The 27,324-nt window shown below is 36.3% G+C and overlaps 5 protein-coding genes across 6 annotated transcripts; 3 read left to right on the forward strand and 2 right to left on the reverse strand.

Moving 5' to 3' along the window:
- The first annotated feature begins 3,153 nt into the window (after positions 1-3,153).
- On the forward strand, positions 3,154-5,257 carry LOC123695890 (enoyl-CoA hydratase domain-containing protein 2, mitochondrial). 2 transcript variants are annotated; one of them, XM_045641847.1, is made up of 4 exons: positions 3,154-3,311; positions 3,988-4,198; positions 4,270-4,605; positions 4,698-5,257. In XM_045641847.1, exons 1-4 carry the CDS (start codon positions 3,297-3,299, stop codon positions 4,961-4,963), a joined length of 828 nt encoding a protein of 275 aa, XP_045497803.1. In that variant the 5' UTR covers positions 3,154-3,296; the 3' UTR covers positions 4,964-5,257. The 2 variants fall into 2 exon arrangements, with proteins under 2 accessions (XP_045497803.1, XP_045497802.1); XM_045641846.1 differs by lacking the exon at positions 3,154-3,311 and having other exon boundaries at positions 3,701-4,198.
- LOC123695892 (phosphomannomutase) lies at positions 5,182-6,000 on the reverse strand. The gene has a single exon (XM_045641848.1). The coding sequence runs from the start codon at positions 5,998-6,000 to the stop codon at positions 5,248-5,250; it is 753 nt and encodes a 250-aa protein (XP_045497804.1). The 3' UTR covers positions 5,182-5,247.
- A 245-nt stretch (positions 6,001-6,245) lies between these two features.
- LOC123695885 (N-sulphoglucosamine sulphohydrolase) lies at positions 6,246-19,154 on the forward strand. The gene is made up of 10 exons (XM_045641839.1): positions 6,246-6,400; positions 14,113-14,242; positions 14,338-14,474; positions 14,594-14,750; positions 15,062-15,236; positions 15,392-15,455; positions 15,534-15,848; positions 16,068-16,240; positions 17,370-17,499; positions 17,720-19,154. Exons 1-10 carry the CDS (start codon positions 6,301-6,303, stop codon positions 17,917-17,919), a joined length of 1,581 nt encoding a protein of 526 aa, XP_045497795.1. The 5' UTR covers positions 6,246-6,300; the 3' UTR covers positions 17,920-19,154.
- A 3-nt stretch (positions 19,155-19,157) lies between these two features.
- LOC123695896 lies at positions 19,158-20,774 on the reverse strand. Its single transcript, XM_045641852.1, has 3 exons — positions 20,364-20,774; positions 20,126-20,260; positions 19,158-20,030 (listed from the first exon to the last, which is right to left on the reverse strand). Exons 1-3 carry the CDS (start codon positions 20,562-20,564, stop codon positions 19,896-19,898), a joined length of 471 nt encoding a protein of 156 aa, XP_045497808.1. The 5' UTR covers positions 20,565-20,774; the 3' UTR covers positions 19,158-19,895.
- Positions 20,775-22,350: 1,576 nt separating this feature from the next.
- LOC123695897 (28S ribosomal protein S33, mitochondrial) lies at positions 22,351-22,886 on the forward strand. Its single transcript, XM_045641853.1, has one exon. The coding sequence runs from the start codon at positions 22,477-22,479 to the stop codon at positions 22,825-22,827; it is 351 nt and encodes a 116-aa protein (XP_045497809.1). The 5' UTR covers positions 22,351-22,476; the 3' UTR covers positions 22,828-22,886.
- The last annotated feature ends 4,438 nt before the right edge of the window (positions 22,887-27,324 follow it).

A 27,324-nucleotide genomic window follows, 5' to 3' on the forward strand; every position in this document is an offset into this window, starting at 1 on the left:
GTAGCAACTTGATACTCTGTGCTGAGGAAAAATCACGGAAGAGATTGAGCAGTTCAAATGAGGAATCATTCTTACCTGGATAACCAAACAGGACATATACAAAAGCAAAGCATTAAAATTTAAGATTATTGAGGTGGATAAATTTGGATAAAACATTAACAAATGAGGAGGGAACCAAGCACAATAAACATTTAAAATTAGTGGGACGGGGAACATCAGGGGGAAGGAGATCTAAAAGCGAGGAATTTCGTTTAGGGCATTCAAAAAATATATGATCATTGTTACCTTCGGCTAAGCCACACTCGCATAAGGAGTTATCACGAACATGAATTTTTGCTAGGTGCACTGGGGTGGAAGCATGGCCTAGTCGAAGACGGCAAATGGTTGATACTGTAGATTTATTAATATTGATAAATTTGAAAAACCACGGCTTGCAGGGAACCGTGGGCTGTATATCTCTAAAGTATTTAGCTTTGTTTGAGCTATTCCACAGAGAGTTCCACATACTTTCCAGGCGGGACTTAGCAAGGGGAAGGAGATCGTATGAATAGTTTAAATAATGTTCTAGGGTACCACTAGACATATGAACAATTGGAAATTGACTTGGAACAATGTCAATTGTCAACAGTCAATTGTCAGCTGACGCCTGACAGTGACAACTGACAACTGTGAGGCAGTGAGGCTCCGTCGAGCCAATGACTAAGGGTTCATACGCACTATGCGGGTAGCCGCATTGCGGGTAGCCGTCCGGCTGACCGCAAGCACAATAATTATGTACGTAATATTCATTTCTATGCGCACTACCATGCGGCTACCCGCAGACCGCTCCGGTTGCTCGGAGAGCTGCGGCCCGAGTGACGGCTAGCCGGACGGTTGCTATACGCACTGTGCGGTTCAGTCTGCGGCTGCCCGCCATTGAGTGAGTGTGTGCACGTGGTTGCAAAATGCTTGCTCTCATCTTGTGTTTGCAAATAAGGATGCACCCAGTACTTCTTTCTTTGCTTTTCTTCTTTACGTAACGTGTGTAAACTGTAAATATAGTAAATAGCTGCACCATGCGGGTAGCCGTCCGCATTCGCAACCGCAAATAGTGCGTATGAACCCTAAGGCTCCGAGCAGTGAGGCGTGAACTGACATATTGAATTTACAAGTGATTTACAACAGCTGATGCCTGATGAGCTGAGTATCAGAGTATGAATGAAAAAATAACTAGGTACCAACCTAAGTACCTACTTACTTCTTATTATTTTTTATTTTTACTTGAGCCTTTAAATTTTTTTCAAAATGTGGTGTATATTTTTTAATCTTCTTGCCACGAAGAAAGTAATTTTTAAATAATGTCATGTCTGAATTGACTTTGATTTGAGTTGAGGAATGTTTTACAATTTACTGTTTTAAGGCAGGTCAATAAAGTACAATATCATTCGTCTATCTACACTAATATTATAAATAGGAAAACTTTGTTTGTTTTTTGATTGTAATGAATATGCTCATAAACTATTGGACCGATTTTCAAAATTCTTTCACCATTCGAAAGCTACATTTTCCACGAGTAATATAGGCTATATATTATCACGCTAAGACCAACAGGAGCGGAGCCACGCGGGTGAAACCGCGCGGCACAGCTAGTACTCTATATAGTTAAATGTATCCCGCCTCCCGCCTGATATATGGGCATATGGCTCTGTGTTATAACTTAACCCCTTATTGCATGAATTATGAAGGAGATGAAATAAAAATTATTTTTTTGCAAAAAAGTGTTTATTAGACCTTACATTATGAGATCAAATTGAAAAAAAAAATATTTACTTATATGTATTATAGAAAATTTGAAACGGCGCCATATATGGACTCGTATGCAGTGTTTGCTGTATTTTTTCTGTCATATATGGCTTCGTATGCAATTAGAAAAAAGTAACTAATTAATAAAATAAAAACATATTCCGGACTAATTTCACACACACGGTTGCTAAGCCCCAAACTTAACTTAGGCTTGTATCCTGAATGTTAATTCAACAGTTGATATACTACATATACTTTACATAAATCCTATTCTAATAATATTACCTATAAATGCGAAAGTTTCTGAGGGTGGATGTATGTGTATGTGTTTGTTTGTTACTCTTTCACGCAAATACTACTGAACCGACTTCTATGAAATTTAGCACACATAATATAGAGGGTAACTTGGACTAACACATAGGATAGGTTTTATCCCGGAAATCCCACGGGAACGGGATCTATGCGGGGAAAGTGAAAATCTACATATCTTGCAGGAGTTTTTCGTAGCTTTTTTGCGGCAATTGGCGAGTCAGGAATACTGAGGAGACTTCAGAGATGCCGATGTTTCTAAGTTTTTGAGAGACGACCACGTCTTTTGGTAATAAGAGCTTTCCCTGACTTTCGCATATGCTCTGAAACGGCTAATCAAAAATCATACAGTGGCATATAGCATGAGTCTGTATTTATTGAAGATGATATAATATTTACATGCTTAGCAGTGAGATAAAAGTGTGCAGGATCGATACTGGAACAATCAGTGAAAGTATCCTTGAATGCATACCAAGCCACATATTATGACATAATATATTATGGACGGAATGCATACGAAGCCAAATATGACAGATTTGGAAAAGTACAAAAAACATGATTAAAGCAAAAAAAAACAACCTAACCAAATGTTTTACCTTATTTTAGAAAGACTAAAGAATGAAGTAATATTTTTTTTCATGGCTTTACTCACCTTTTTGATATTGAAATCTTAATTTGAAATTCAGTTTTTTCCGCGCACCCAAACCGTCGCACGCGATAGACTAAATCTATACATATAATAAATCTGTAGAAGGGTCAATTCTGTACATTGAAAATATTGAAAAAATAAATAGCAGGGGGTGCTACTGGATCGATACCAAACCCAAATATGTGATTAAAAAATTTTTTGTCCGTCTGTCTGTCTTTCTGTCTGTCTGTATGTGGAGGCATCACGTAAAAACTAACGGTTCGATTTTGATGAAACTTGGTATAATTGTACCTTATTATCCTGGGCATAAAATAGGATACTTTTTATCCCGGAAAAATACGTAGAAAAAAATGAATCTTTATTTTTCTTAATTTTTCCGCGCGGACGGAGTCGCGGGCGGAAGCTAGTCTATAATATATCTGATGGATAATATTTACACTGTATAAATTAATTACATTCCAATTCTCGATGAAATGCTGTTTAAGATGTAAGGTAGTTTTTTTAGATATTGTTTATAGTTAGCCTATAAAAAATTCATGAACTTCGTCGTCCATATATGGCTTTGTATGCGGTAAGGGGTTAAATGCCATATGGATTATGGATATGTACACCGGAGTCCGGAACATGTACCTATTACCTAATTGTAATTATTCAGTATTCACTGTTCACAGCAGCTGTGAGCTGTGATTCACAGAAGGAGTACCTACCTGTGGTACCTACTTACTAGTGTGGTACTAGTGTTCTGTGTTCACACTTCACAGAACAAGTACCAGCAAGTACCTACCACTACCTAATATCACATGTAGTTAAATAATAATATAATAATCAGTATTCAGTGCAGTGTTTTTGAAACTAGGGGATATACCTAATATGAGTTTTAACTTTCAACACTCGTAGCGTGACAATGCGTTTTATTTGAACTAGTGCGTCATTTGTTATCGAATTATATATTTTTTAAGTATAAACACGTATAATAGCACAGAGCAAGTAATATTTTAATAGAACTTAGTTATTCACAAGTGCCTCAATTTTATTTTTATTTAGATACAAAAATATGTACACATGATATTATGATAACGCAACATCCGCGATAAGATAATTTGATCAGTTATTTAAGAAATAATTCGAGATTGCTATTCAAGTTTTTTGACGAGATTTTAATTTAAGTGCTAGAGAAAATGTTAAAATTTAGCTCGCGAGTTTTAACTTACTCTCAAAGTTTGAGAAGATTGTCTACTCAATTCCAGAATGCAGAAAATATAGGGCCTGTTGTATTCCAACGTCTGACTGGCGAAGACAAGGGTATCGCCATATACGGTTTGAACAGCCCTAAGCAAAAGAATGCGCTCGGGTTTGAACTCCTCTCTGCTATGAGAGAAGTGAATTCGATTCTCAGAGAAGATACAAAAATCTCAGTTGTGATACTGCATAGCCTGGTTCCAGGTGTATTTTGCGCTGGTTAGTAATAATCTCTAGGTGTTATCAAGAAATCTAAAGGATTTTGTTTAAAATTATAAATATCTTTGCAGGTGCTAATTTGAAAGAGCGGTTTCAAATGAGTGATAATGAAGTTGCATCTTTTGTAAGGGGACTGAGGCAGGTCTTCATAGATGTTGAGGATCTTCCGATGCCGACAATCGCTGCAATAGAAGGAATAGCTGTTGGAGGAGGGTTGGAACTAGCCCTAGCGTGTGACATAAGAGTTGCAGCAGATACTGCAAAGATTGGTCTCGTTGAAACTGGACGAGGGCTTATACCTGGTGCTGGGGGCACTCAAAGACTGCCAAGAGTTGTTAACACTAATATTGCAAAAGAACTAATATTCACATCTAGAATTATAAGTGGAAAAGAAGCTCAACAACTAGGTTAGTAATTGATTTCAAATTAAATTTACACATTGTAATATAAGGTAAAATGATATAAATATTACAACTCCCATTATCTTTATATGTTCCAGGTGTAGTCAACCACTCGGTACCACAGAACAGCACAAATACTGCAGCTTATGATAAAGCTTTAAGCTTAGCTCGCGAAATTACTTCTAATGCACCCATCGCTCTGAGATGTGCCAAACAAGCCATCAACGAGGGCATCCAGCTCACCATCAAAGAAGGATATGAGGTGGAACAGAAATGCTACGAAATAAACATTCCAACCAAGGATCGGAAAGAGGGGATGCTGTCTTTTATTGAGAAAAGAAAGCCACAATACAAAGGAAATTAGTCTCACTTATATACATTTTATATAATATTATTTAAGAATTTTATGGATATTTTATATTTGTACAAGTTTACTACTGATAATGTTTTTGATATTTTGTTTTTTTAGTGTAATAAGATAATTTGTTATTCATGAATTATGATAAATGATTGCATCATATTGGGCCTTCATATAGTTCAAGTGATAATATATCTGTAATCTGACTCAAAATAAAACTGATAAACATTTCAACAATGATAATTATATTTTTATAAAAACATGTTATTTACAATTTATTGAATAAATTTTTATTCTATATTGAGGAACTTTTTTACTTGTTCTTTGGTATCCTCAGCCGAAGTCACCTTATGTCCGATAGTTCTCTCATCATTATAAATTTCATAGTCATTTCCTCCTACCATAGTTTTATCACCAAAGAAATGTATCTGTTCAAATTTAGCATCTGCAACATGGTCCAGAGCATATGTCTTGTCCCAGCCGTGCGGAAACACATCTACAGATATTTGTCCGCCCAGAGCAAACTTTAACTTTGTGTCTTTAAACTCATTTTGTAACGCTTCAACAAATTTTGCTCTTATTTTATGTTCAGTATCAAATTTAGAGAACTCATTTCTCTCAGCAAGAGTACAGGAGCGGCCCACAGGACAGATGTTGATCATACTGCTGCGGAACTCAACAAAATTGCCTCGCTTAGCTGGTAACTCTAATTTGGACATGTAACCGAGTGCAAAGTTAATAACTTTCTGTAATGTTTTTTCTCCTATGTAGTTGAGGATGCTTTGCTCACTTTTCAGCACTCCTTGCCTGTACTGCATGACTCCATTTTCACAAAATACATAGTCCAGCTGGTCTGTGACATCCTTGCCACCCATTTGTTCCAAAATTTTCTCATAATCGGAGCCGCTCACGACTCCTAAGGACACTCTCGGCTTAACTTCTTTGAGAAGAAATTCTTTTAGGTCTTCTGTTATTACTTGTCTGGGTTTTGTTAACGTTCCATCGACATCAAATAATAATAAAGTATTTTTTCGATTTGCCATCGTCAAATCACAAAGGAGAGAAAAATAATTATACTTAACGCTTACTTTTGAATTTTGGAGCTAAACCGATTGCGTCAGACAAATAATTTTGCTCCCACTGCGCTTTGCGGTCAATAACCAGGGAGCCGGCACCCGGTGTGAGCTCTGTAGTCAGTAGGTACTCAGTACTCAGTAGTCACTAGTCAGTGTGTATATAGTGTTCTGTGTTCCTCGAGTGCTAGTACTTCGTTGACACGTAGGTAGTCAGCGAACTGACAGAAAGTCAGGCACGTAAAAAACATCGATACCTACGTACTAGGAATGGCGAATGTACCGAGTGTCGTTTATGTGCTTTTATTATATGTATTTGTCACAGGAACTGTACTTTCCAATAAAAGTAAAAATGTTCTTATACTATTGGGTATGTATCTTATTTAAAATATATATATTTCCTTCATGAATTTATCGCAAAATGTGTTAGACAATGCAATTTGACAGTTGGGAGGTTATGTTTTATCAAAAAATATTTGCTGACATTACTATTTAATATTAGTCGAAATGACTTTCCTTATCAATTAATGATAAGAGATGTTCCTCGGTCCTAGACCTAAGTAGGTACATATTTTTATTTTTTTTAGAGTAGGTGTAACATTATGTTATCCATATATTTGATGTCTCAACTAGATTTATTAAAATAAAAAAAAACAAAGCATAAAGTCATAGCGAACACAAATAAATAGGTAAATAAAACAAAACTACTTGTCTACTTGTAGCCTAAGCTTGTAGCTAAGCTTCTCTCTGTTCAAATTGCAAATGCCGGTTTTTGTCCTAATTTTGAGAGGAAATGAAACCCGTGATACCGGTACTATTATTGTCTGTATAATCATGATACAACTTGGTAGATAACCAAATCTAAAGACTGTGCTAAAGACGAAAGTGTAATGGCATTTTTAGAGGGTTCCGTACCGAATGGGTAATAGGGTCCCGCCCTATTATTGAGACTTCGTTGTCTATCTGTCTTCTGTCTCCAGGCTGTATCTCATAAAACGTGATAGCTTGAAAGCTGAAATTTTCACAAATGATGGAAAAATTGTGTTGCCGCTATATCAACAAATACTAAAAAAAGTTTGGAAAATCCAAAAGTGCACGCCTCATAATCTCATCCTTTACAATAAAATTGATTATTTATAAAGGTGTATATAAGGTAAATGTACGTAATTCCGGAGTACTAAGGCATTCTTAACTTTCCTAGCAATTTCCAGTAAAGCAGGAAAAAATTGCGAATTGAAGTTCGTTTAGTCGTAAAAAGAGGTTTTCAGATAAGATATTTATATGTAACACTACTGTATTTAAACTATTTTATAATAGTAAATGTAGTTTTTCTGGACCTCGTAAATGTCCGTTATTACGGTATAAAATTTGACTCTCGAGGTAATTCCGTAAATGGGTGCTTGTAATTCCGGCATAGGCAGAAAAATGCCGTTTATCTGCAGGATTACATGAAATATTAAACATAAATTTAATGTGACGTGTTCTAAATAAAACAACTTTTTTTATTGTAGGAAAACAGTTTATTAAAATTTTTAGGTACATATAGTAACATTAAACTTTCATGAGATCAAATTGAACTTACATCTAACACGGTTTAGTAAACAATATTATATTTATTTAAATATGAAACAATTCGTATAAAAGTCTAAAATTTAATCATCAGTCTATATTTATATTTAAGTAGGTACTCATAGTAACTTTGTACTTTCATGAAATCAAAATGAACTTACATCGATTTAAATTAGAAGGGTTTAGCGAACTATTATATCCGTTTATTTATTTATATATTAAATAAAGTTAAAGTCTATAATTTAATCATCACAGTCTAAACTTTGAATAGAAAATACGCCTCTTTTATTAACCGCCATAGGAGCCTTAATTTTTTTAAGAACTTCTTTAGCGTCGTAGATTAAAATGTCATCTTTTTCAGGCCAGCGCCAGTTCACTCGCCCACTTGGCTCAAAACCGCTCATGGTCATAGTTTTTATTTTATATTTTATTTCAGATGCTTCATGTATAACTTCCATTACTATACCCGGAAAATTTTCTCCTTCATAAATAATTACAACATAATCTCCTGGAGTTATTTTCGACGAGTTACAATCAATCCTTTCATCTGAAACTATGGCTAGTGTTTCACTTTCTCTATTTTTTGTTGTTGTTCTCGAAGGCCCAGGTTCATTAATTTGATCTGGAACTTTGGATGACTTCTTTTTGTTTCTTTTGTCTATGTTCGTCGCCTTTATTTTTTCTTTGGCTTTATTTTCACGGTCTTGTTTTCTTATTTCTTTTTGCTTTAGCTTGTCTTCTTTTTCTTCTTTAAGCTTCCTTTCATATGCGATGTATTCATCAGCAGTTCCTATAATGGGAGCAAGTTTTTTTTTAATAAGTTTTTTACCTTTACTGTTCGACGGAGTTTCTGGCCACAACAAAGCATTTTTGAAGGGTGTGGGAAATGCGGATTTCTTGCAATTTTGAGAATTTTCGCTTTGATCTTGAGTAGGGGAATTTGGTTCAGTAACAGAATTCTGAATATTGGTTGAACTATCTTCATATTTTTTATTATTCTGGGACGTCGAAATCGAAGACGACTCCAATGTATCCTCAGCAGATCTAGTAAGTATCTTTTTTTTAGTCTGATTGTTTGGGGTTACGCATTTTTCGTGTTTATCAGCAGCTATATTTATATTATTTTGTATCACAGATGCTGTTTGAGAAGTTAGTGCTTCTTTGGAAATGATAGGTTTGATATTTTGTACTTTTCTATCCGTTTCATTAGGTGGTGAGAATCTTTCTTGAGGAACTGGTGAGGTCACAGAAAAAGTTGAATTGTTGGTTGGTAATGATCCTGATGGCTTAAATAATTTATCGTTGTCTCTATTTGCGACTTTTTCTTTGAGAGGTATGATTGTAGGAACATCACCAGGGTCATTTTGTTGTATGACAACTGACGATTCTTCCAGAATAGCTTCTTGTGTGAGATGTATTGTTTCTGGGGGCGGTACTATTATTAGGGGAACATTACTTACGTTGTCCTGCCTGGAAATTTTCGATATATTACCGATTATATTGCTGGAACCATCTAGCAAATCACCTGCCGCTTTAGAATTTGTTACTAACTCTTGTTGCGTCTCTTGAAAAGTAATGGTCTCAATACAACTTGGACTTTTAGGAGTAGAACAGGGCAAAGAACTAATCAAAGTTATCTCGTTAAGAAGAGCCGATTCAACTATCGTGTCATCATTGATCCAATTAAGGTCAAGATCGGCTAACGTACAGTCATTTTCCTCAAGAGTGGTGTTGCCTAGAGTCATTGAATCTGGTGTTGGTGTATGACTCGTGCAGGTCTGCTTCCAGAAATAGTACAGACTGTCGTCCTTTACATTGCCTGTCCATTCTCCAGAACATTGCCGGAACTCATTTAATTTATGAGCATCTAAATTAATCTCGAACCACTTAATAAAATCTTTAGATTGTAACTGCTTGCTGCTTTCTAAAGAGCTCAAACTTGTAGGTGTACTTGTGCCAGAACTTGACGCAATTGCCGCAGAAGATTTAGGAATTTTTTCATAATTAACTGCATTTTCATCGAAGGGATACAGGCCGGCCTTTCGAAAGCCATTTTGAATAATTTCTGCTCGCAGAGTCGTTTTGATGGCTTTTTCAAGCACGGGACCAAAATCTTCTCGCTTCAAGCGTGTACCATTGTTCTCCATCCTCCAAGTATGTACAGCTTTACTCCAAGCGTTTTTGAGGCTGTGAAATACTGCAACGTCCATAGGTTGTAAAGCATGTGTGGCGCTAGGCAACAGAGCTATCAATATGATGTTTTTTTCTTTACAAAATTCGCATACTGGGAGCGACAGATGAGAGACGTGTCCATCCAGGAACAAAGCTACAGGTCTTGTAATATTTTCTTTCGTCAAAAATGGCTCAAATTGATTGGCCACGTACTCATAAAATCCCTCTGATGTCATCCATCCCGAGTCAGTACGTCCGATGGCCCAATCCTTAGGATATTTCATCAATATATTTTGTGGTATCATTTTATATGGAAATAATGCTAATACTGGCATTAGTTTCCCGTCAGCTGACGCGCCGAGACAGAGCGTTAGATTTTCTTTATCGTCATTACCAGATCGGCAGTGAACATTTTTCACCCCCTTTCTGGCAAGGACTGGTTGACCTTTCGGACACAAAAAAAAGGCAGACTCATCGCAGTTGAACACGCGTGCGGGGTCTTCCAACACAGCCATGAGATTGTTCTCTTCGAAATATTTTCGGACTCGTTGAAACCAGCCCCTTATTTTTTCTTCAGTAGCGTTTACACGGGCAGTAGTCAATGCTTGACATACTCTCTTGCTTATCATTGGGTTTCTTTTCAGAAAGGCCTCGTACCAATGTCTGCCAGGAACTCCGTCCTTAAATGGATTTTGACGCTTCAATGCTATCAGTAATTTAGCTACCGAGTGTAGCAGTTGGTCTTTTGTAACTGGGAAACCAATTTCCGCCATATGCAATATCCATTTTACTAATAAATCTTCTTCTGCGGATGACAGGACTGTTGGAGCTCCTGCTGACTCTTGTTTTTTATATTTTTTATTAATTTTATCATGCAATGTCTGATTGGGTATGTTATATACCTTAGATGCACGATATATGGTCATGGTGCCATTTTTTATATCCTCTAAAGCTTTGGCGAGGTCCTCGTTGGAGTACTTTTTGTTTGACATTTCGACCTGAAAAAAAAATTTAAAATGCAATAGCTCACTCAGGTACTTTTATATCTACCGTAATAAGAGACACAGCCAAAAACAGTGTAGGTAATTGCGGTAGTCACATTAACATACATTTCTAACGAGTAACTCTTCTTATCAACATAAAATAACTTGAATTGTATAGGAATGCAATCATATTAGTAATAGTTACCAAAAAATATATTGGAAGATACAAGTAAATTAAACAAATTAATGATTTTGTACCGATGTTATTTGTGACGAATCTGTTGAAAGTAAAAAAAATGTTTTCTCTTTACACACGTATTTCATAACACAGAGAAATAAACACGTAATACGTAATTTGATTCCAAGAAACTCTGTTATATATTAGACCTGTAACAGCTTTTTTCGTTTACTTATCTCATCTCGTTCCTGACAAATTACAAAAAACAAAATCACCTTCCTTTCCTCTATTCCGTAATTATTACGTAATAAGGGACACGGTTGGTTTTTGGGGTAGGTAATTGCGGCAATCAGAAAATTTAAATTTACTCGCTAAATACTAAATGAAGTAACTTGAAACGGTAATCAATCAGTTTGTTTTAAAACCTTTAAAAATAATTACATTACTGAGTTATGAAAATACTTACATATCACTCGCAATATCCTTATGAAAATCCGCGCGGTAGCTTACGCGTACGCAATAAACACACTAGCTTTATGGCGGTTTGGCGCAGACTGACCAAGGGAGACGTGACAACTGAGCCGACGATGGTTACTGTTCTTTTTAACGCGTGTAAAAGACGCTCTACTATACACACATAATAGATAATTTTATAACATTTTGATACAATTAGAAGTTTTCTTATTTTTAGGCCTAAACAGAAAACTTACGGAATTTCGTACACTTACGTAATATGGTACATCTACCTTAATATAAGTATGTAGATACACTTGTTCTCATGTGCCAATGCTCTTGTACTGTCTCAAAACAGTTGGAAAAGTAAAGAAAGCGGTACCGTAAAAATTGAGCTATTTTTCTTGTGGCCCCACCTAGATGTGAAACTGCGCAGGTTTAAGGGACTGACTAATTTTTTTAAACCTTGGCTTATAGTATAAAGAATCGAGTTTATAATGTTGAATTTTGAGTACACTATAAATATAAAAAAAGTCGATTTTTTTTTTGTTTATTTAATAACAATTAAACCACATCGAATCAGACCCTGAAAAATGAAAGGGTTCTATTCCTGAGCATACTCAAGCGTAAGAGAAAAAAAAAGACTCGATTAGTAAAGTATTTCGGTCGCTATCGTGTTAACAAGAAAATCCTCCGCACATACAGACACACGGACGTCCAAGACAGAACTTTTTTAAACTGTTTTTTAACTAGGTTAAATAACAAAAATGACATCAAAAATATCATGAATGTTAAAAATAGTGTTTTTTCTTAATATGTGTGTGTATGTATTATCTTACAAGTGCAATGTATGATACATAAAGACATTTTAAGTTTGAAAAATCAGATGTTTTGCGCGAAGTGACAGTAGTACCCACCTCAACGCTTCGCTTATGAGGCGTGCAATAAAAAAGTAAAATCCCCCATAGTACGGAACCCTTCGTGCGCGAGTCTAAATCGCATTCAAACCTACGATTCAAACACTTCAATTTTTTTGAATTAATATCTGAATTCTATTTTTAATATAACTAATCACTACATGGTATTGCTCTGTGCATGGTATAAAATAAAGTCGCTTTCTCTGTCCCATGTCCCTTTGTATGCTTAAATCTTTAAAACTACGCAATGGATTTTGAAAGAAAGAAGAAAGAAAGAAAATACATTTTAGCTTACAACTAATACATTTTAAGAACAATCGAAAATAAAAAATAAATATTACATCAGATATATTCTAGTATTTGGTCAGTATTTGTGATAATGTGGACTACTCAGCATTTGCCTCTCCGTATTAGTGGAGAGGCGCCGGTTTTCAGTAGTCCCCTCTACTTGCTACGCTTGAAGCACCAGCAGAACGGTTTTTTTTGGGTGGTAAAATAAATAGCATAAACGCTTATTATAATTTTGAGATAGGTGAATAATAGAAAAGAAACAATATATTATATTATGTCTAATTATAAAAATGAAATGTACATACACATATAAATATATACATAATGATAAGAGCGTATACATTTAGCGCTACTAGGGCTGGTTAAGAAATTGTGCAAGAACAAATTTTTTGTAAGTACTTAAATTTAAAATTCTGTAGTGTTTTACAATTTCTCATTGGTGGAGGCAAATTATTCCAGCACCTAGTAGCGCTGTATGTGAAGCTTCCCCTGAATGCCGCTGTGTAATTTCTGGGAACTGAGAGCTTATACAAAGACGCCCGTGTTTCATATAACCGATTGCCGTCATCCATCCACTTGAGTTTGTTGTAGTGTAGAGGTAGGCGGGAGCTTTAGTCAGGATCACGCATTTTGATGCGGTTTTTTTATAATAGGTAAGTAGGTAGATGATACAGTGATTCAAGAGGAAGGTTTTAGTATATAACTTATTAAGGTGACTAGTAGAGCAAAACGCGAGTTTGCTGCTAAATTATTATAATGCTTTAAAGTATATGATTAACTGCAGTAAAAAATCTCAGATAAATATATGATATTCTTCAGGAGATAAACTAGTTACCTCTAGATAGTGTGTTGAAAACACAATACAACTTATATTTTACTCGATAGAAAAAAATCACAAAGGTACCTCTAAAAAAATCTTTTGATGCTTTAAAACCATACTAAACAGCATGCAATCATTCTGTTTTTTCGGCAAATAATTCTACAAGCACCATACTAAGATAAATACTGTGTTATTTTTTTAGTTTAATCAATAGATTTCGTGTAAATCGCAAATTCTTATTCCCAAACCAAAAACGTACGCATGTGTGCGTGAACGCCTGTGTACCGACACTACCGGCCGAGGCCCGTTCGTAATGATGCGCGTATGGCGTCGGGCTGCAGCTGTGGCGCGGCGCGGCGTGTGTGTGTGAGTGGAATGAAATGCTTACTCAGGGCAGCGCCTTAAGTTTTAGACAAATCGGGCGAAGCCGCGGGCGATAAGCTAGTTTCACTATACATATTTCAACCGACTTCAAAAAAAAAGAAAGGAGTTAGGTATTCGACTGTTTTTAGGTCTATTGTCTCAGCTTTCGATTGAGTGAACGGATTTTGATGATCTTTTTTTTTCTATAATATATTCTGACCATTTGAAAAATATGTAGAATAAAGAACACGATTGTATAAATTAGGGAACTTTTATTAAACCTGAAAATAAATACCTATATGTAGGCTCTAAAGCCTTTTTGACTTTCTTCTCCAGCGGACGATGGTGGGTTCGAACTGGGAGTGTACGGTAACAAAATTTGTCAGACACCAAACATCGATGCCCTAGCGCGGCGCAGCGTCATATTCAACAATGCTTTCACTTCTGTCAGCAGCTGCTCGCCCAGGTATGTCGCATTGTTTCATAAAAATTATAAAAAAATGTGATAACAAGATTTTCTCTATTATATTTTTTTTATTAAAATTTTATTTGAATTCCTAGTCGCGCGGCGCTATTGACTGGGCAGCCGAGCCACCGCAATGGCATGTACGGGCTGCACCACGGCATCCACCACTTTAGTTCTTTCGACAACGTCACCAGTTTACCAAATCTGCTTAGGGATCATGGAATTTACAGCGGTATGTTTAGGACAAAGTTTCACTTAAATACTTAATTAAAAAAAAAACCTGGTTATTATAGTTCAAAAAGAAGAAGAAATAAAGTAGGTAGACGGATGAAGTATTTGTATAAACTGCAGGCATCATCGGCAAGAAGCACGTGGGGCCGGGCAGCGTGTACCGGTTCGACTACGAGCAGACGGAGGAGAACAACCACATCAACCAGGTCGGCCGCAACATCACCCACATGAAGCTGCTGGCGCGGGAGTTCCTCAAGCAAGCCAATGACAAGAACACGTGAGTGCTGTTGTTGCTACAAATGGCAAAGGATTGCTTTCCATTCAGTGTTCATTATCTAGTAATTAATTTAAAAGGCTCAAAAGTCAACTACCCCACTTGTAGATTTAATGCAGTCATTTTATGAGTTGAAGATGAATGGGTTAGTCATTAAGACGTAATGTATTTTTTTGAAAATAACTTATCTTAAATAGTATCCTTATCCAAAATCTTGATTGCCAGATATCTTTAAACAAAAAGGCTGCCCTCTACATGCGTCTGAAGTGTATTGACTTGTGTGGCAAATATTTTTGATTCACATCTACTCTCAGGCCGTTCTTCCTATACGTGGGTTTCCACGACCCGCACCGGTGCGGGCACAGCGAGCCGCAGCTGGGCGCGTTCTGCGAGCGCTTCGGGTCGGGCTCGCCCGGCGCCGGCCGCATCGCCGACTGGACGCCCTGGTACTACCAGTGGGACGAGGTGCAGCTGCCCTACCACGTGCAGGTGAAACACGCTCTTGTTCCGAATCTTCGAATAATTTTCTTGTTTCCAGAAAGTAGAAACCATGCCATTTTTTTTCTTCCATGTAAATTTTGCTCACTGGTCCGAAATAAATGCTAAAGTTTTATATCATATTGTTTAAAGTAGAATTGTTACAGGACACGGAAGCCGCTCGGCGTGATATTGCAGCGCAGTACACCACAATGTCAAGACTCGATCAGGGTAAGATGATACAAGGAAATAAAAATTTAGCTTGTTATTTGACGTTTTAAAAATATATTTTTTCTTTAATTACAACAGGAGTAGCGCTTATCCTCAAAGAACTAGAAGCAGCGGGTCACGCGGATGATACACTGGTAATCTACACGTCGGACAACGGCATCCCATTCCCATCCGGTCGTACAAACTTCTACGACCCTGGTGTCCGAGAGCCGCTGCTCATTTCCTCGCCTGAAGCTGGTGCGAGGAGGAATCAGGTCTCGTACACCATGGTCAGCTTGCTGGACATCTTCCCCACGGTGCTGGACTGGTTCGGCCTCCCCTGGGAGGAGGATAGCAGTAACGATATCTGGCATGATGATAAACCCAAGAGCTTGCTGCCTATATTGGAGAAAGGTATTTTTATATTCCTTTTCAAAACTTAAATAAGTTGATGGCACAGTAAATTAATTCACATCAATTGAAAATTTCCTTGAGTTAAATAATTGTATGTTTGTATTTGACCACGTACCTACAAATCAACATAATATAATTTTGTTTAAAGTTAAAAAATAATATGTTAGAATAAATACTTTAACTTTGAATCCAAATAAAATATCGTCTTATAACTTGTAGAGCCGCCGGCGTCCCCAAGCGAGGCGGTATTCCTGTCGCAGACGCATCACGAGGTGACGATGTACTTCCCGATGCGCGCGGTGCGCACGCGCACACACAAGCTGCTGCACAACCTTAACTTCGCCATGCCCTTCCCCATCGACCAGGACCTCTACGTCTCACCTACCTTCCAGGTACACACACACACACACATAATATAAAGAAAATATTTATAAAAATTGAATAACGTATTTACTAAAAATTTACGTATTTGGCAAGTTCGTTTGATTCAAACTAAAATTAAATTTTTGCGCAGAAACTTCATTTTTTTGGTATTACATATAAATTTTAACTTGTTCACTGGGATAGCTTCACGATCTAGACTCACGCGGAGAGCTCACGCGGCAGCGTGTCAAGCCGATTCAAGCGAAGAGAACTGGCGAGCAGCAGCCGTGTGTATATTTACACGAACCATTTCGAGCCACTTTTCACCCCCTTATAACTCGAAAACTATTTAAGTTAAATAAACCAAATTTGGTACATATCAAGAGGACCTCAAGATAAACAAGAGCCTTAAATTTCATAAATACAGATTAAACAGTTGCGTAGATATTAATATCCAAAAATCGCAATTTTTAAGACTGACTGACTTATAGATATATACAAAACCTAACCCACTTCCAGATGACCTAGAAAGTTCAAATTTTGTAATCAACTAGTGAGTGTACAAAGGAAAAAAATCAGAAAATACTGAATTTATCTGTATTTATTTTTTTTTTTCAATGACATAATTTTTGTTTGTATGGAAAAATGGAAAAGTTTAAAAAAATAGAAAATATTATATTCACCTTGCTAGTCTTAAAAAACTAATCAGTGGCCGAAAAAAATTTTGAAATCCATCAATAAATGACTGAGATATAGATTATTGAAGTTTACATATTTTAGCACGAAACATCTGTAGATTCGATGCGATTATGGGGTTCAATAGGTCATTAGTTGTTTGCTTTGTGAAAATAATTATATTATTCAAATTAAAAAAGTTATATTTTGGAATATAAACATTGTTCTATAAGGGAAAATAAAACAATTGAGTTTTCAGTCAACCTAAGAACTTAAATTACATCTTTGTAAATAAATTTCTGGACTGTCTGCAGAACTTGGCACACATTTAGATCTCATTTCTTTTTTGGCAAATTAAGTCAACGATTGAACTCGGCTCCAATTTTTACATTTATGTTTTTGGTGGGATATATGAATACATAAAAATTCTTAAAATAACTTTATTATAAAATGTGAATGAATATTTTTATGTTCGCACGGTAGGACATCCTGAACCGCACGCGCAGCAAGCAGCCGCTGGCGTGGTACAAGACTCTGAAGCAGCACTACTACCGGCCGCAGTGGGAGCTCTACGACCTGCACGCCGACCCCGAGGAGCTGCATAACCTGCACGGTAACACATGGCTCTAAAATCGCCCTTTGTCAGCAATCAGAACATATACGTTATAGCTACTTAATAAATATTTCAAAAATTGTACCGTAGTCCCTACTGTGAGTTGTGACTCATAATAAAATCAGTGGTAGGTACTATTTTTAGCTAGTTTGCCTGCATAAAAGAAGGCATTAACAGCAGTGAAGAGCTTCACCGTAATTAAATGAATTGGTGATTGCAGGTAAGCCGTCAGTAGCGCAGCTGGAGCGCACACTGCGCGAGCGGCTGCACAGCTGGCAGCGCGACTCGCGCGACCCGTGGCTGTGCTCGCCCGGCGCCGTGCTCGAGCGGCCCGCGCCCGACCACGCGGACCCCCGCCCCGGGGACAGCGCTGTTTGCCGCTCGCTTGACAACGGACTCATGCACTATCACAAGCACTGATCATAACAGCGGGAATCATGACGTTTCGTTCGTTTTTGAGTTCGCGTAATAGGTACCTACTACCTACATAATGCACACTAAAAATATTTAGGACTTTTTCTCAAAGAAAATAAGTTTCATTTTTTATAATTAGGAATGTTGCTTGGTGCACAAATCTAGAGTCATTGAGCTATTCAATATCTAGACCTAGAGTATACATTTTTACAAAATTGCACTATGGTGATAGGTGAACAAGGTTTAAGATTTTAGAATTTAGTAAATCGTTGATTCAAATATATTAGAAGAATGTATTATTTTGAAATAACGGTATTGACTTTCTCATTATTAGATACTTAATAATATACTGATGTACATTCTAGTGTGTGTTTTCTTATTTCTTAGATTTTGCTGACGCTTATAATTATTTTCGAAATGACTAATACGTTTTTATACCTCACGTTCTAAACTCTATCTTGCCTTGATTATAATTTAATTGGTGACCGAATTTATCGGTGCCTGCAGCCTACCATATGAGTAGGTACCTATGGTACCTATATATTGAGAATCTATTAAAATAATTATAATTAGAGATGATGCATTGATATAATAATATTATGTCTTGTATCAGAATAGTAATAAGAATAGTGATTAATTTATCTCGTATTCAATTCTTTATGAAAATAACAAAAGTTCTAAATCTCAGTTAAGACTTGTCATATTATTTAGGTGTTTATAGAAAATTTAAACACTTTATATGGATGTAATGTACCCAGTGTACCCACAAATAATTATTGTGATAATAAGATTTAAAATAATGAACTTTGAAAATGGGGACACTTAGTTTTCGTTATTATTAACATTAGGTATATTTTATTGTAGATACAAAATGGTTACTTATTAGATATTTTATTTTTTACATTATCAACTTGTGAAGTTTCATACTATCCATAACCCAAGTAATTCATTAAAATCTTGCTCCCATTGTTAAAAATGCTACTTATACTGTATTTTTTATTTTAGTTCATTCATCTGCGAATGTATGTAACTGCGAAAAACTACATATACGATGATCTATTTCATAAGATTCGAATTTGTTATAGATTTGGGAAAATTACGTACCCTACTTATACTATGTATAAAAGATTGTTAATTGTTATAAGTCGATATATCTCAAATTTTAATTAGAATAAGTATTCAACATTATATTGTTAACACTTTTTATCATGAAATTAAATAAAGTTAAATAATTAAAACAAGTGTGAGTTTCCATTTATTTATTTCTGAGATTACATACAATAACACACATCAAGTACATTGCGGACAGTTCTTAACATAATCCAAAAAGCAAACACAACCCTCAATAATAATGAGATCAATATAAATATATCTAATTTAGAAAAGCTGTACTTACTTAAAATAACGTCACAAAATAGAAAGTCCTATAAAACTATGCAAAAAGTAAACAAAGTATTCTTAAGTCATTTGAGTCTTCAAGTCTTATAAATTCTCATACTAGTTCCTACACCTAGGTTTACATAAAATACATTCGTATGCATCCCACATTCAAGAATAACAAATCAACATTAACAAAAGTATACAATAGTAAAGTACTGCACCTCATAATATTATAATTGGCAATAAAGACAGACTTATGTTTGCCTTTATGATTTTAAAAATGTAACCCTGTTGTCTTTTGTATAATTTGGGACCAGGGCAATAGTCCAGCCTAATGGCTAATTTAGAAAGTAACTAATAAGTGGCAGCCAGCTGCCTCCCCAAGACCAGCAAGGTACCTATACAATATACATGTAAAAAAATTAATACTGACTACAAATAATCATGCTGTACATATTTCTATCACCCACTTATCATGTTGTTGCTTTTTCTCAATTAACAATAAGAAATTCATATAAAAGCTGCAAGACAGACATCAATAAGTTTATAGTTCTCTACCATTTAGCTTATTCTTAGACACACATATTAAAATTATGGAATGCTTAGTCATATAGCTGATCTTCTGGTGGCAAGGGCCGGTCGTACAAGCTGTATGAGTTAACAATTAAATCCACCTTTTTGGCGACGTTTTTATCCATCTCATATAATGCAGCAATGATGGGCTTCATGCGATTAATCTATTGAACAAAATATAATAAATTAGGTACGATATTTGTTCATGTATAATTAAAGTACAAGTAAAGGATAAAGCTGTAACAATAACAATTATTACCATGTGCTGGACCTGCCTTATTCTCTTGATCTCATAGATGAGGCCTCTGACCAGGAAGCCGATGTAGACGATAACAAATATTATCAGCAGAGTGAGCTTCAGTTTCTCTTGCCAGGTCAAAGTTATGTTCATGTCCTGGAATTATATGGAACAATATTGTTATCTACATGTACATCTATTTCTTCAAACGTATGAACAAAAAAACAATAAACAAAGATTAGAAATAAATAGAACTTACTATTCGTATTGGTACTGGAATCGAAGGATCATAAATTTCAACCACCGCCTTTTCAGGTTTCACGTTGACTTCCATTTTATCAATATCTTGCTTTTCAGGAAGCTTATTCGCCTCGAGCTCCTTTTCCACGTTCTTTCCAATAATCTCCACATCATCCAACTCTTTCTGAGCTTTCAAATTCAAGCCGATGTCGATTTTCATTGCGATTGCTGGCTGATAAAAGCTTACAAATTAGTTTTGACCGACAAGTTCTCTATGCAGTAAATCCGGAGAAAAGCTGAAACGATGTCTTTATTTGCCGATAATGCGTAGGTGTATTACTTGCTCTGTGGTGTATGCAGTATTATATTTATGTTATGTATGAAAACAATATTGATTTAATAATATGAACCGTCACCAATCAGGGATGTCCAGTGTTGTCAAAGAGTAGGGCAAGGTTGTTCACAAATCACAGTTCAAAATTCAAATTTTAGGACGGTAATCAAACTTTCATAAACTCTACATTAAGCTCTACATCAACGTCGTTGCTCTACATAGTCACATTTATACATTATTAAATTAATCCGAAAATTATTATTTTTTTTTTATAATAAATAAAATAGACCTATATTATGCATTTTTACGTATACAATATTTAAAAATTAATGTAGACGAATACTTAAAATGCAAAAATACATTTTAGTAAAAAAAAAGACGTGTGGCCATGGAACTATAGTCATGGCACTCGGGGACTGCCGCGGCCGCGGTAAAGCTTGGGTAAAGCTACTACTGGCTAGCGCCTAGTGGCTAGTGGCTATTGCATAGCATGCCTTCAAGCCACACCTCCGAGCCCGTCGGAGTGGGGAGCGTGAGGTTTTTTCGTTACGGAATTTCTCGATTCGGTCCCCGCGCTCAAGGCCCGCGATAGAAGCTATGCAATAGCTTAAAAATTGTATTATTATGTAAGAAGCTTTTTCAGGTGGGTAATGGGGTCCCTAGACGATCATTTTTGACTGTCTAGAACGAAGCTTGATGTGCTTGACAAGCAAACTCGATGCTTGATGAAAAATTATATTTTTGCAATGCTTGTCAAGCATGCTTGATCGTTTAGAACATGCTTGTCAAGCAACAAATTCAGTGTACTACAGAACGTTATGGAGAGACCACGCGACACGAACAGCGCCGGCCGCGGCGCCAGCGGTGATGATGGCGGCAGCGCGTGATCGTGATTTTACTTTGTTGTTGATATCATTAGGTATACAAAGATGCGACGATATTGTGGGACAGGACTATAAAGACAAAAATAAAAAGAATATGGCTCTCATGAATATGGTGCATATTTTAAAAAGATATAAGAGTAATTTCTTGAGGAATTAAAAAAAAATTAATAATTAATAATAAGCGCAAGTTCAACACTGGGTCACTCTATCCGACAAAATGATGCGAATGCTTGACAAGCTTTTGACAAGAATGTTTTTTGATGTCGTGACCTCGTCAAGCATGCTTGTCAAGCACGTAAATGCTTGTCAAGCAATTTTGATCGTCTAGGGACCCCATAACAGCAATTTAGGCAATTTCGGTAAATTATGTTATTTAGGTACTCACAGATACTGTTCTGTGCTCACAGACTACTTGATATTTGTAACGTTGATTCTTTCATTAACCGACTTCAAAAAAAAGGAGGAGGTTATCAATTCGGCCGGTATATTTTTTTTTTTTATGTATGTACACCGATTACTCCGAGGTTTCTGAACCGATTTACGTGATTCTTTTTTTGTTCGATGCGGGATGGTGTCGAATTGGTTCCATAAAAATTTTATTCGGATAGGCCCAGTAGTTTTTATTTTATGAGCATTTTTGTCTGTAGGTATTTGTAAATTTTGCAAGTGCAATTTTGAAGTCGGTTGTTTTTAACGCAGTTATCACTTGTTTTAGTCACATTAATTATTGGGTGTAAACTCATCTGTCAGAAATTCATTATTCAAGTGTCAAAAGTCAAAACTCAAAATAGGTACCTATGTACCTATCGCCAAAGAAAAGTTAGAATTTTTATTCGTATTCGTATTTAAAATAAAAAAAAGCAAAGAAATCGTGTATGTAAAATTTAATTAATAAATGAACTTTGAATATTAAAATGGCAACGAACTACGTAAAATATGCCCAATTAATAAAAGGCACCAGTAACTATGCCCGAAGAATGCAGAGGTTATCCAATCGTATTTTCGGAGAAGTAGCAACGCAAACGAACCCTAGCTCTTTAAAGGTAGTAAAAATGTTTGCGGCTCGACCTTTACATACAAACGAAGAGATCCTTCACTATTATCCGCGCCACATAGAGACACACGCACTCATGTTGAAGCTACGAGAGTATGGTTTGTTCCGAGACGAGCATCAAGACTTTGTGGAGGAAATGAAACGACTTCGCGCGTTACGTGGAAAAGTTAAGGTTTGGAGGCGACATATGAACAATGAAAATAAGGAATAATGTCAATTTAATTTATAAATTTAGTTAATAGCATTAGTCTAATAAACAATTTTACTGAATGTTTATTTTTATTGACGACAGACCTAAGATTATTAACACTATAGAGTGATGGTTTCTTTTTCTAAATAAAACAGTAATCAATTTTATGAACCTGCATTCTGCTCATTAGGAAATCAAATATTTGTGGATATTAAAATAAAACAAAAAAAATAATAGCCATCATTTATTTTGATTACAAAATCTTTTGTCAGGAAATAAATTGCTACATAAAATATTTTAACAAGAAATGCCTCAACGCTTTACAAGCAAACGGCAGAGAGTGATACATCATAACCATGTTATGCACCTTTCCATCACAAGTGTAGACATTTTACTGACTAATTGAGGTTAAACTCCTAATATTTTCAACATTTGAATTCCACTCTCTGCCATATACTTTGTTTTGTTACATATAATACAGGAGCTAAGCACTCTTGCTAGCTCAAGTTTTGACAAACTGCGACACCATTTCCACAAGCAGGCCACTAGTAGTTTATGTGTTACCAAAAGAGCTGCGAATCTGGACTAGACAATACAGCCATGATTACCAACTTCATTTTATTACTTAAACTTAAAAACACCTGCTTCTAGAAATAGGATCGACATGGCAATAGGACATCGTTTAAAACCTTAACTGTATATCATCAAATTATACCTAGAATAATAGGCAACAATGTGTATACATAGTCCAAAGGCAGTACAGAAACTCAAGACTCGTTTACACATCAATATCAATATCTAACATAAAAATAAACACCTAAGCCACAGACAACTCTGACAACAAACCGAAAACTATGTGTACTCATTAACATTCAATAAAAATTAGTGCAGTGTAAGCTCCAGATCACTTTGGTCAACTCGCAAGGCTACCCGTTCGCGAATTGCGATGTACCGTTTGTGTCTCCAGTGTCTCGTGGCCACCGGACAGACAAACTCAGTTACACAATGGATCGATTATACAATATTCAGAGCGAGGCATGAGCGCCAGTCTGTCGCCTCCGGTCGGCCACTGCGCGTCTCGACCTATCTGTACAAGCGTAGCGCTAATAAAACCGGCTAAGCGAATCGTAGAAAAAGTGTCAGCTTTATAGTTATTTATTATATGTATATAGAATTATCGCTAAACTATTATCACATGTCACAAAAATTTATAAAAAATTATGTAATCGTCGCGGAGACGGTGTGCGTCTGCGAGTACGAGATGTCGGGCGAGCGCTACTCGCGCGTGAACAGTTTGGGGACAGAGCCGGCCGGCGCCGTGCCGTGTGCCGACTGCCGGTGCCCAGCTGGGGACGTGTGACCGCGACCGCACGGCACGACTGCACCCGCACGGCGCGTCTCTCGGGCGGCGCACTTACTCTTTACAACATTAATTACACCATAAACACTAAAGAAACATATATATCGTTGATTTATCGGACTCTTGTCCTCTCCAATTTACACGAGTGTATACACGATGAATATAAACAAACGGTGTCACGATAACGTTCCCTACTGCGGTGAAGGTGCCCTTACATACGGTAGCGACAAGACGTGAGAATGTCCCGGTGGTTCAGTCGGGAGGTCGAGCGCCATGGCGGCTCACTTGTACTCAACACCGATAGCAGATAAGCCACAGATCTACGAATCACAACGAGCGTATAATACAGCACATACATAACTATCTATCCTAATTGTATATGTGACTTCAGTCTAATTTATATAATTAATACTTTAGCTGCCGTATGAAGGATGTACCATACAAATTTGCGAATATATCTTATAACAACTAAAAATTGTAAATTGAAAACATAATACATACTTTGGAAAAAGGCAGTAAAAACAATGATGAAGGATGAATAAAAAAAAAAAAAACTAACAAAGAAAGGAGAAATACAGTCACATATACAATAACCTTCTTTTCAAACCCGCTTGGTATTTATTAAGCTTTACATTTCAAAATTTTCTAAATAGGTAATCGTTTTTTAGCGATCTAATTCATGATGTCTTGAATACTCCTTAGTCGATACACAATGATTAACAATGACGTATTTTGCTTACTTTATAAGTTTTATTTAAATCATTAGAGATCTTATAACCTTAACATATTATTCCTCAATTCATAATGATGTAAAATTAAAATGAAATTCAAAAGTTATATAATTTTGTTAAATTATTAGTTTTCGATATTATATATAGACAGAGAGCGTCAAAAAAATTGTTATATTATATATAGATAGGGAGGCGAATAGGGGAATTTTCTGTAATACTCGAGCGTGACAGTTTAAGATATGAGAGATACCTTAGACCTAATAGAACAACCTTGTTAACTATTTAGCTCTATATGTAGTGACGCGCGCCTAGGATAGACGATCAGATTAGTAAAAAAAATCGATAGTCTGAAATACTCGAGCGCGTCAGATATTGGGGGTTGATTTTAGTGTTTTAAGACTAAATTTAACTAATCTGACCATAAGTCCTTGACGCCGCCGAGTTATAGGGTCGCGAAATTGTAAAAAAAAAGTTAATCCGGCATTCTCGAGCGCGATTTTTTTTATTTTTATTTTGAAGAATATAATCTAAAACTTACTAAAAATACAAAATCTGCCGGTTTCCGCATGACCGGGAGTCTGGAGGAGCCATTACGTATTCCGAAAAACGCGTTGCAGCATAAAGTCGCGAACTTTACTTTGTCCAAAAAAAAAAGTTTAAATAAACAAAAAAGGTAATTTTATTTTACAAAAAAAAGGTCTCTCTTCATTTTTGTCCAAAGTTAAAACTTTTTTTACTTGAAGCATCATAAAAACTCAAACTCCCGGTTTTTTGAATATATCTCGAAAACTGAGGGTGTTAAGAAAAATTGATATGAAATAACGATGATTAAAAAAAGATACCCACAAACCTTTTTCGGTCAGATTAAGAAAATATGCTTTCAGGATAGCGAGATAAACCTCGCCTATGAAAATCTGACGCGCTCGAGTATTTCAAAAGGACTTTTTTTTTCTGCATTTTCAAAAATTCATCGTCACTTATCGTCACGCCTAGGGCATGCACCCGGGTTTACCCGGTTCCGAAAAACCCGGGTAAACCCGGGTTTTTTGATGATCTGGAGAACCGGGTCTGAATAGTATGAAACCCGGTTCTCCCGGTTCCGACCAAAATATTAAAATATAAAAGATTAGAGATATTTTGCTGCATTATTTTAACAAATTTATTCTATCTGGCAACGTCAGACTCACGTGCATCGCGAATTTTCGTGCCCCGCCTCAAGCGTGGCTCTGATTGGTTGTCTATGCTATAAGTTTCCTACGGGTGTATGACAAAAAAAAAGATGTGTGGCACTCTGGGACTGCCGCGGTAAAGCTATTGCATAGCATGCCTTCAAGCCACACCTCCGAGCCCGTCGGAGTGGGGAGCGTGAGGTTTTTTCGTTACGGAATTTCTCGATTCTATCCTCGCGCTTAAGGCCCGCGATAGAAGCTATGCAATAGCTTAAAAATTAGGCTTCAAAAATGACAAAAATTAGGCTACTGAAATATTTTTATTAGAATTGTCGTGAATTTGAAAAAGCTGTTGATTTTACTGTTTCATATAATGATCCAGTCATGTTTTTGTTATTGGTATCAAGCTGAAATTTATATCGAATACTCAAGTCTCCAGTCCCTTGATGCTGTGAAAAAGTCAAACTCACAAGCCAACGCATCAAAAGATACAGCCGTAAATGCCGAAAATTTTAGCGAATTTCGACATTCGCATGGGACTCAAAACCAGAGCCTTTAAATTTGGTAAAAGTAACGTCTTATAACACAGATAAAGGAAAAATTGCTAGAAACATAAATTTTAAAGTTACCACATTATAAAAAAATAGGTTTGTTCGGAGCCCTCGGAGCGCGAGTCCGACTCGCACTTGGCCGGTTTTTTGTTTTACAGTTTGCAGTTAATGAGTAAGGTTTAAGTTTATATATATTATGATAACAAGGTACTTTTATAAGACTGATAAATAAAGAGAAACTGTATTAAAATTTTGTTTCTTTATTAATTTAATAAAAAAAGACAAAAGCCGCGTAAAATAAAAGGCCCATCAGGTACTTTTACAGTTACTTTTGTTTAATTTCGTATTTTTTCCGAGGTATTATAAAAGAACCGGGTAACCCGGTTCTACCCGGTTCCGAGCTCGATTTGGAACCGGGTTTCAGAAACTTGGAACCGGACTCGGTTCTGCATGCCCTAGTCACGCCGTAATCGTCAGTTTTTTTAAGGGGAGCTTCCTTGGGGCCTACTAAACACCCCTTCCGAAAATCTGACGCGCTCGAGTAAATTTTTTTTTGTGCATTTTTGACGAATTTATATGCCTAGCCCCACCACGCAAACCGGCAGATTAGTATACCGTTGTTATCAGAGGCACTTGGGGCATACGTAGTATGAATATCTGACGCGCTCGAGAATGCCCAAGTAACTGTTTTTTTTCTTACATTTTTA

This window comes from Colias croceus, chromosome 11, assembly GCF_905220415.1.
Source record: "Colias croceus chromosome 11, ilColCroc2.1".
NCBI classification, from domain to species: Eukaryota; Metazoa; Arthropoda; class Insecta; order Lepidoptera; family Pieridae; genus Colias; species Colias croceus.